This window comes from Micromys minutus (genome assembly GCF_963924665.1).
Source record: "Micromys minutus genome assembly, chromosome: 2".
Lineage (NCBI taxonomy): Eukaryota > Metazoa > Chordata > Mammalia > Rodentia > Muridae > Micromys > Micromys minutus.
The window spans coordinates 4,494,416-4,504,983 of NC_137971.1; the positions used below are offsets into that span (position 1 = coordinate 4,494,416).

Here is a 10,568-nt window from a genome sequence, read left to right on the forward strand (position 1 = left end):
AGAACAATGAAAACTGAGCAGTCCTTGGCAATTGTCTCCTCGGGTTGGTCAGCGGCTGACAAGTATTCACATACACTAAATTCCGCCTCAAGACACTCAAAGTCAAACAGCTTTTGTTGTGCAAACCTTGCTCCTCAAGTTAAAGATAGAGTCTGTTAATTGGACAGTAGAGAGAGGGAAGGCGGGACTTCCTGAGAGGGAGAGATGAATTCTGGGAAGAAGGGAGAAGGCCCTTTTACCAGGAGACAGAAGATAAAAGAGTCACATGACTATTGCCCTGGAAGGTAAAGTGGCCTGAGAGGCTGGATGGGGCTAAGTGGTCAGCTTAACCTAGGTGACCTTGTTGAGAGCTACGGCCTAAGCTCTGAAATGTTAAAGGTCTCTGTGTGGTTATTTGGGGCAACTAGCTGGTTAAGGAACCACTGCTGTTGTACTAATTTCCAGCATTAATTAATATATATATATAGAATATTATAAACTGCCACCACATTAATTTCCAGAATTAATATGTAGAGGATTTTAATAATCACTTTCACATTGTCTAAACAGTCATGCCAGCTTGTGCTGTACAAGGGGGCAGTGTCAGAGCATGGCGTTCAGCACTTGAGGGCCACTCGCTCCTCTAAGGTTAGCCTGGCCCAAGTCACCAGGCTGTTCAAAGTGTCCAGAAGTTGGGGCTGTGTTATTTCGAACTCCAGTGAATTATTCCTGAACTCAGGTGACACCCGCTGAAATTCAAGCCTGATGCACTGGGGACTGCTCTCCCGAGTCCTATTTTCGTCTGGGACGGTATGGCCTGCAGCTGTCTTTGGAGGGTTTTGGGGGAAGCCTCGTGAGTCAGCTCTCCCCTTCCCAAGCTCGGCCTGTCCAGGGTTCAGCCATCACGCCCTTGCTGTCTGCGTCAAGTGAGGATAGCTTAGGAAGCTCTGCGGTCCCTTCTTACCCGTGGGGCAGGCACTCAGGACCCCTGATGAGCCCACCAAACTACACGCAACTCCAACCCTATTGTTCTGTACCGGTTGGGGTCTATATGCAGGTGCGGGCAGACACAAGATAAGGCAAAGCCTGTGATGGGGCAGTGAAAAAGAAAGGCAGGGGCAGTTTCTGAGAGACTGGATAGGACAGAGGGAGAAGAAGCCAAGATGGAGGAGGAAGATGCCCCAGACCTGTGTGGCTTTAAGTAGCCACAGGTAGCTATGACTGTCTTATAAGGGATGGATAATTACAGGACATTTGTCTTATCCAGGGGGACAGTTTATAGCGATATCAATTGAGTTTATTGTATGGACGTTTTGTCAGGCGAGAATTTACCGATACGAATCTGATTGATAAATTACAAGCCTCTAGAGTTTTCATTTTACCCGGTTACTGGGAATTGTGACACTAATCACAGAGCAGTTGCTGGGACTGTGAGCAGAGTCCGGAAGAAGAAAGCCGAGAGATAGGTGGTCTCTACATGGGGCTAGACATGGAGGCAACGAAACTGCTGGGGCCAGAATACCCGGGATTAGAGTTATTATGGTGCCTTTTCCTTTTTTTAAATTGTTTAACATGAGTCCTGTGCCTTTTCCACCATGATGAGGTCACCAGCATAGTGGACAGGCTTGCAGTGTGAGTGACACAGCATCCTAGTTCATCTCCTTTCTTTACAACTTCACAACAGGGGGCTGGAGAGATGGCTCAGCAGTTAAGAGCACTGACTGTTCTTCCAGAGGTCCTGAGTTCAATTCCCAGCAACTACATGATGGCTCACAAATGAGATCTGATGCCCTCTTCTGGTGTGTCTGAAGATAGCTACAGTGTGCTCATATATAATATATAAATCTTAAAAACACTTCAATAGAAGATCCTCTCTTTTTCCCTTTCCGTTTTCGTACAGTGTGTGCGTGCATGCATGTTTACATGTTTACATGGGTTGATAGCAGATGCACACTGGTGTGTGTGTGTTGCAGCCCTAGGCTGATGCCAGGAATTAGCCTCCACAGCTCTTCCGCCTTCTTCAATGGGGCAGAATGTCTCATTCACCTCCAAAGCTCACACTACTGCTAGTCTGGACAGTCAGCTTGCTCTGTGGGTTCCTCTGCCCCAGCCCAGGCGGCTGTAACTAGGAGCGGGCCACCACCCACCTACATGAGTTCTGGGAATTTGAATTCTGGCCGTCATGCTTTTGCACGGTTAGTGAGTAATCACACAGGCATCTCTGAAGGCCCCTGAAAAGTCCACTCTTGCAGGAGAGTTCAACAACACAGGCCTTTGTTTCCTCACTGACTGAGAACCCCCTTAAAGAAAGAACCCTGTGCGCCCTCCTTTGGGCATGGAGGAGCTGCAGCACTGAGAACTGGCGGTTTGGGACATTTTTAAGCAAAATGGCATGACTGGAACACAGTGCTGTCAGAGATGACACATCCCACACGGGACAGCGGCAAAACATCTGTCACACCCTGTGGGATGAGCAGTGTGCCACTTAAAAACCAATGAGTTCTTATTTCTGGAGTCTTCCATTTAACATTTTCAGACCATGGTTGAAGAGTAATTGAAACCTCAGAAGGTGAAGTCATGGATGGGGGCGGGGAATTACCATATAGAGCAGACAGGTGTGCCTGACCCTCGGGAACTGCTTTACGTGTCCAGGATCTAAAAGTAGGTACGAGGGTCCTGCAACCCTCCTCTTCAATTACATTACTTATTTAACTGTGTACATGTGGCGGTCAAAGTTTTCGGGGGAAGTCAGTTCTTTCCAGCATGTGGGTTCAGGGGATAAATTCCGGTCAGCCAACAGGCTTGAAAACTGGGTCAATTGTTGGTCCAGTCGTCTTTTTAAATAGAAATCCCTTTACATGAGAAACGCTGGTACTGTCTGGACACTAGTTTCAGCACAGCCATCCATTGACCAGTCACGAAAATGATAAAACCTTAGTGCCTCGGTTTCCCAAACTGCCAGATGGTATCAATGAGGGACCCCCCCCCTCCGGGATATACATGAATAAATGAATGAAGGTGTCAGATGTATGTGAACTCACGAAAGGTAGGGACCTGAGAACAGGCAGCTCCAACTTCACCCCAGGAGCAAGTTGCACTGGTATCTGCTATTCCTAGGACCTAAACTGCCACTCAGCAGCCATGTTCTTTGCCAACACGTATCAGCACTCCCAGCCTTGCTCTGGTTTCCACTTCTGGGGACTGTCCCTCACACACAGCTGTGAGAAGGAGCCCCACAGCACAGTGCTGCCTGCCTGGACTTCCCTACAACACAAACCACCTTCCTCTGGTCTGGTATGAAGTAGGTCTAAGTGGCTAGAGGGTAATGAGTCCAGCAAAGAAGAGAACTTACCAGAGAATGTTTGAGATGAAGGAGGAGCGGTCCGGCTTAGCGTCAACTCCATCTTCACTGGACGAATCCAACTCTGCCAGCTCCGCTGCCAGCTCCGCTGCGTCCAGCTTCGACGCTTCCAGATCCGGTACTTTCAGCACCAGCTGCGACACATAGTCCTGTTCATCTTCCATCTAGGAGGGAAATCAAACCAGAAAAACAGAGACGCAAAATGGCGTCTTAGCCTTGTGATTGTGTGTGCGCAAGTTCGTGCATGCCACAGGTCCACCATGGGCGTCATTCCCTAGACACCGTCTCCTTATGTCTTCAGCCAGGCTCCCTCACTGGCCTGGATCTCCCCGTTAGGGTAGGCTGGCCGGTCAGTGAGCCCCAAGGACCCAGCAGTGTGAGCCAAGGCTCCTGGCTCTGCATGTGTGTCAGGAACTGAATGTAGGTCTTCACGCTTGAGCAGCACTTCTACAAACTGTGGCCCTCTGCTTTTTAGCATTTTTAGGTGACATAGCTCTTAATGAATTAAATGTAGTAGTTTTGCATATTTAAACTCTGGAGCTGCTGCACCATCAATGTAATGGTGGAATCCAATGCATGTGTGCCAACTACATGACAGCCTCCTTCCAGAGACCAAGTAACCAACATGAAGAAACCAAAGCCCTTGACCTCAGACTTTGCTCCAGCTCCCATGACTTTGTTAAACCTGTGCACAATAAACTGGGCAAGGATCTGTAACAATCAGCCCCCTAGATTCCTGACAGGTCACAGACAATCATACCTAACGTGGCGTCACTTGGTACACGTCAACAACAGCAGTAACTGAGTCACAGAGCTCTCTTCACTGCAGGTGTGTGTGTTTGCGTGTGTATGTACAAATATGATCTTCACTGGGCACAACCTGACCAAGTGGACCGCTGGCAAATGAGCTTCCTGCTCAGGAACTTTCAAGCGGCTTATGGGGAGAGCTCAGCGGTTCAAGGGGGAGTGAGGGTTTGGGTCTGAACCCAGAATGGTGAAACATGCTTGTAACCCAAGTCCAGGTCCCAGACATGTAAATCCCCAAGTTTCACTGACAAGCCAACCTAGCTAAACCAGGAGTTCCAGGGCAGAGTGACACATAGTAGGACAACTCCTGGAGTGACACCTGAGGTTGACCTCTAGTCCGTAGTCACACATACACACATGCACCCATATACACCGTACGCACAGACACACACCTGCAACTGATCCTCACCATATACAACATTCAGTTTTTAACCCGCCTCCTTGGATTTGAAGGCCCTTCACACTCTAGGACAGGTGTCAGGAGACTGGCCCACTTGTCTTTGTGAATAAAGCCTGCTTGTTACTTACTGTCTCTACCTGTTTTCTCTCTGCGAGCAGACACAAACATTCACTACCTGCCTATTTATCCTACTTGGCTCTCATATTCTCTTCTGTTTATTTGGGCTCTGCTAATTGCTTGGCTCCCACAGGACAATGTAAACTCACTGTGGTAGAGGCATCTGGCACACAGAAGGTGCTTATTAAATAAATATTAATTGTGTGGAAGGCTGGCGATGAATACCCCCATGGGAATAGAATCAGCTAAACAAGATACAGCTGGTCCAAGGAGACTCCATATTGGAATCATTGTTCACAAATCAAACCCTCCTTCATGCTCAGTAACCAAAGGCAACTGGCAAGCTTTCTGTGGTCTCAGACCTGAGCACGAGGGTAGAAGGCCTCAGCCTTTGGGGGACAGCATGTGCACACCCATTAGGGCTGGCCTAGGGATGTTTGTACTTGGTTGGGGAACGTTTTATATTCTATAAAACGACTATCCTTCCTTCCGGAATGGAACAATGAATGACATGTAGAATTGGAAATCTGGCCTCTGGACTGTGGCTATAAAGTGCCACTGATATTACCTTCCAGCAGATGACAGAGAGGTGGACAGAGGGGCAGAGAGGAGGGGAGGAGAGGGTGGCTTCTGAGCAGTGGAGAAAGAACCAAGTCAGGAAGAAACCTGCGGCCACATCCGCCGTGGCCAGGAGAACACAGATGGCCACCACGTTTCTCTGCATGTCACAAGCCTCCTTATCACAGTCACCATGTTTCTGGTCAGGACATGGATATTTCAGATCAGGCCCCAAATGTTTCCTACGACAGTACAGAGGAAAAGCAGAGGCAGAGCATGGAAGACACCCGGCAGTTTGTGCTCCGTCGTCATGTACACTTCATCCGTGCAGGATCACCAGCAAGGCACGTGTCCAAGTGTCTTTCAAAATTAACAAGCCAGCGTTTTGTTAAAACCTACCAGAAAATGGTACTACCTTCCATGTGGTCTTAAACCTTGACTCTTTTGCCAAGTTCACTCTTAAGGGTTAAACCTAAGTTCCATAAAACAGAGAACAGGAGAGGAGAGGAGAGAAGGAGAGAGGGAGGGGAGAGAAAGAAAGAGAATATGTCCTTGTGACTCCAGAACAGTTGGTTCCAGCTCTGATCCTGCCCTAGAAACTACAACTCTGGCTACTCCCAACAGACCAGACTTCAACCCGGAAATGTAGGTACCAGCAGACTCCAGCGCCAACAGAAGTGTGCACAGCAGGGAACCTGTGACGGCTCAACTCCCTTCTCCTCTAAGGAGACACAACAGACTACATAGGACATTTTAAGAGCAATTAAGGATTTCTTCATTCTTAAGAACAAAGAGAACGTGTACATCAAAGAACTAACCCCCGGATACCGAAGAAACACCTCCATAGCAAAATTAGTTTAAAAAGAAATGCTCAAGGGGACTGTTCTTCCAGAGGCCAAGAGTTCAAATCCCCGCAACCACATGGTGGCTCACAACCACCTGTAATGAGATCTGATGCCTTCTTCTCGTATGTCTGAGGACAGCTACAGTGCACACATAAAAATAAACAAATCTTTTTAAAAAATGCACAAAAGGTCTGGCACGCCCCTTTCCCCAAAACTCCCCAGCACCCTCCTGCTAGAAGGCACTGGAACCCAAAGTGAGGCCTCCTGGGAAGCTTCCTGTTGCTGATGGGCCCTTGTAGGAAACAATGAGACCCACTTCCTCCTCCTTTTTACTGCAAGCCGTAAAGCAAATACCCTACTGTTGTGACTCAAAGTGAAATGGGCCTCTGAGTGTTGAACTCAGGCTTGCTTGGTCTCCAGCTGGTGGTGCATTGGAAGCTTCTGGAGGTGTGGCCTCCCTGGAGGAAGAGAGGCTTTGGGAGAGCTTCCTGGAAGGGTGCTGTGTACCTGGATCTTCCCCGAAGCCTCTCCCTGCTTTCTGGCTGCCACTAGGAGGGCAACTGTGTTGAATCAACGCCTCGTTGCTATGGTGCTCTGCCACAGGTGGACTGAGACTTCTGAACCAGGAGCCAAAAACCACTCTAAAGCGGTGGTTCTCAAGGAACCCCTTGTGGGTCGCGTATCAAATGTTTACAGTATGATTCATAACAGTGGCAAAATTAAAGTTACGACGTATGGGCAAAATAATTCTATGGTGGAGGGTCACCTAAGGTCACCACGACATGAGGATCTGTACTAAAGGGCTGCAGCGTTAGGAAGGTTGAGAGCCGCTGCTCGAAAGGGAGAAAGAAATCTCTTTAGGTTGCCCTCTCAGATTTTGATCACCTTGAGGAAAAACTGTATGTACCAGGTTGTGCTCCATCACTACAGTTCCCATAGCAACGGGCCCAGGTAATCATGGGCTGGAGGCTCTAAAACAGACCTGTTACTCTTGCTAAATGGATTACCTCAGGTACTTATGCTAACAGAGAGTTGGCACAGGCAGGAAGACAGAAGGAACCCATTTCCTCCCCCACGACCCCCCCCCTATTGACTGCTAGGGGAGGAAGAGTCTGCTCCTTAGGAACAAACACTGACTGCACCTGAAGGCCTCACACCCACACACCAATGGTCAGCCCTAACTGGTGTCAGTGGGAGACCTCTCCAGGTGTCTTCTTCACAATGCCTATACCACCAGATCGGAAGCTTAAAGCAACCTCCTGTTGTCCGGAGGTGAACAACTTTGCTCCACCCTAGACCCTCACTACCAGGACACCCTGCCTCCGTCACCAGACCCCACAGGACCAGGACAAGGAGACCAGAGAAAGAGACGCCGGAAATCAGGAGTCAAAGTCTTAATCCTTCCTGCTCACAGCCTACATCAGCAGCAGTGGGCCTGACTCTTCAATCAGGAAGGCTAAGCACCCAGGAGCTTCCTCAGCCCTGTGCCCTGTGCTGATCCGGTTTGAGTCTTAGAAACATTCAAAGATCTCAGGTAGTGACCAAGTGGGGTGCTTAACCTCAGTGACGTCACACAGCCAGGCGGACGCTTGGTTTTGAGTCCTGGCTTTATCTCCAATCCCTCCGGAAAAGCCATCTCATCTAGGCTCAAGATGCATGAGGGACTTTCCTAGCATGACTCTCTGTACCTGTCCCTTCTTTTCAGGGGCTGCCAAGAGCAGCCATTACAGACACAGCACGTGTCTGCTGTAAAGAGGCATGGAACATCTCCTTTAAATGATGAAAGATGTGTGGCACCTACTGTTATAGTTTGGCTGTAATGGGTCCCCCAGAGGCCAGCCCCCCACATGAGGTGTGGAGATGGGGTCTACTAAGAAGTCACTGGGGCTCTGTTTGTATTAGTTCTCAAGATGTTGCTCAGAAAATAATATGTCCAGCACTCCCTGGCTACCCTTACAAATGTGGCTGCTCCTATCCGCAAGCACTCTGGCCGCTGGGATGCCACCTGCCCTGAGAGACTCCCCAGCCCCATACTGATTGTTGTGGTGTCTGGTTTTTTACTGCCAAGTTCACAGTCTAGAGTCACCTGGGCCCGGGAAACCTCACTCGAGGAAATGCCCAGATCAGATTGGCCCGTGGCTATGGGGAAGTGTCTTGACTGACGGCTGCCTTGGGAGGGCCCAATGCACTGTAGGGATACCAACCACAGGTGGCTGGGTCTGTGTAAGAGTGCTAGTTAGAGTTCCTGCTTCAATTTCCCTCTGTGACAACTTGTGATCTGAAATAGTCAAATGAAAGAAAGCCTTTCCTCTCCATGGCCATGGTCTTTACCCCGCAACAGAAAGCTGACTAGAACAGGTGTGAAGCAGGTCGTACTGAGGGTCTGGAAAGTGCCTGAACTTACATATCCCTAAGGAAACAGGCTGCCTGCTCCCTAGCATGGTGACATCAAACAGACTCACCTCCTGACCAAATACATTCTTCCTTAAGTGAAAAGGTCCTGAGGCCACCACACTACCCGCCAGTGTCACCTGAGGTTCACCCGGTTAGGTAACCAGAGACTTTGCCCATGACCTGCAGGAGGCTGCACAGTGGCAGATTGTAAAGTTCGATCTTAACAGTATGGAGGGGTGGGGGGTGGGGAGCGGGGTGTAAGGTCAGGCTGGCCAAACTCTGGGAACAAACAGCTTGTCAAAAGAAAACCTGGGCCTCGTCAGTAAGCTCAGCTCAAGGGAAAGGCCTGCGAACACCCCGCCCGCACCTCCTAGTAAACTTCTTTTCCCCACAAACCCGAAAGCCCAAGGAGTAAAGCTGAGGTGTCCCCTGGGACCCATACTGCCAAGTGTCGCCTGCCAGCTTTCCCCCATAGCAAGTCATTGTAAGAGTCCCGATGCCAGAGTTCCCGACAAGAAAGAGTAGTTCAAGCACACTTTGCTTTGCTCAAAGACCTGCACAAGTGAGCACAAGTCACCAGGACCGCCCAAGATTCCCATTGAAAGGCCCCGGCGTCGCCTAAGCGCCCCGGCCTGTCTGACAAGGGGAGTCCTTGCGGGTTCAAACAACCACATCTACCGCCCTAAGCCGGCTCTTTCTTCCCCGTTACAAACGAGTGGCACCGGCTGTCGCGAGACCCCGGGCCAGGAGGCCATGGGACGCCATGCCAAGCAAAACCATCGCTGGCTGGGGGGCGTGGAGAGGCCGCCCGGCCTTCTGAGCCACCTCGCCGATCAAGCCGGTTCTGCGAGCCTGCGGGAGGGAGGGGGACCCGGGGCGGGGACGCGCGGGAGGAGGGAGCGCGCGGAAGAAGGGCGGGAAAGCCGCGATGGCGGCCCAAGTTACCGTTCCCACGGCGGCGACCGGCAGCCCACGGCGGTGTGCGTCCTTCCGCCAGGGTCAAGTGCAGCTTTAGGGAAACTGAAAGTAAAAGCCCCGGAGGCCGAGGGGGGAGGAGCGGGCGGGCCGGGCGGGGCGGTGCGTACAGCCCGGGAGAGCCGGGAGCGCGCGCGCCGGAGCCCGCCGCGGGAGATGCTCGCACGGGAACCTCGCGCGGGAAGCCCTCGCCGCCCACGTGCTGCGACCCGCCTCCTGCGAGCTTTGGGCGACCCCTGCGGCAGCCGGAACCGGGCGGGTAGAGCGCTCTCTGCAGAGCTGGCGGGCCGCAGGCTCTGCAAAACTACTCTCCAGAAAAGTGACCCCAGGCAATCCTCTGCAAATCTGTCAGGTGCTCTGAAAATCTGTCCAGACCTCTGTAAACTTGTCCAGAGCGGCCCTGCAAATCGGGGCCAGCCCTCTTGCCTGTTGTGTGCTACATATGCAAATTTCTCTGCGCTCACCCGAGAGAATGCCCAAGATTCTAAAACTGTAAACGTCAAAAGTCCCACACTGAAAGAGCATTCTACAAAACCGTCTATACAGCAGATTGACCAAAACATCTGACTTGCCCTCAACGACTGGGCTCCTGTCTTATCTTTTTCACTTTATTCCTAACGCAACCTGCTTCTGGACCGGATACTGTGCACCAACAGTCGCTTTAGTCTGATGTCTTTCCAGATGTTGTTGTGAAGGGGGACGCTAGGGACCCCAGCTTGCATGGATAATGCACCAAAACCATGCATGTGAGCTCCCTCCTGAGTCAGGCGCTAGGTATGAGGAAGCAGACAGTAAACTAACATGTTAGACGTTCATGTAACCTCCAACACAGACGACAGACACATTTCTGGGCTTCCATATGTAGACGCTTCCAGTTCCTCCCCTCCACCGAGAGTCCTCAGAACACTCGAGAGAGCTAGCTATGTGAGAGAACTGGTTATTGACTACCGGAGATACTTGATTCATAGACCTACAGGACTTCGAAGCAATAAGAGCTATTTTATTTGCTAGTGTGCTTTTCCTTAAAGCCCAGAGTTTTGCCACTATTTCTAAAATCTCAGCCAGTCTGGGCACTTTCTGGATGTCAAGACACCCCAGGCATAATTAAAACGAGCAATTCTTAATATGCCCA

The 10,568-nt window shown here is 50.6% G+C and overlaps 1 protein-coding gene and 1 long non-coding RNA gene across 2 annotated transcripts in view; one reads left to right on the forward strand and one right to left on the reverse strand.

Moving 5' to 3' along the window:
- The window catches only part of CASP7 (caspase 7), a 37,341-nt gene extending 27,882 nt beyond the window's left edge, over nt 1-9,459 (reverse strand). The window contains exons 1-2 of the mRNA XM_080911018.1: nt 9,407-9,459; nt 3,332-3,504 (exon numbers count right to left, since the gene is read on the reverse strand). Coding sequence (XP_080767144.1) covers nt 3,332-3,504 — 173 coding nt within the window. The 5' untranslated portion in view covers nt 9,407-9,459. The remainder of the gene's footprint in view (nt 1-3,331; nt 3,505-9,406) is intronic.
- LOC308417983 lies at nt 239-1,794 on the forward strand. The gene is made up of 3 exons (XR_013974954.1): nt 239-284; nt 719-789; nt 1,664-1,794. It is a non-coding gene; the product is annotated as an uncharacterized lncRNA (long non-coding RNA).
- Nucleotides 9,460-10,568: the final 1,109 nt, after the last annotated feature.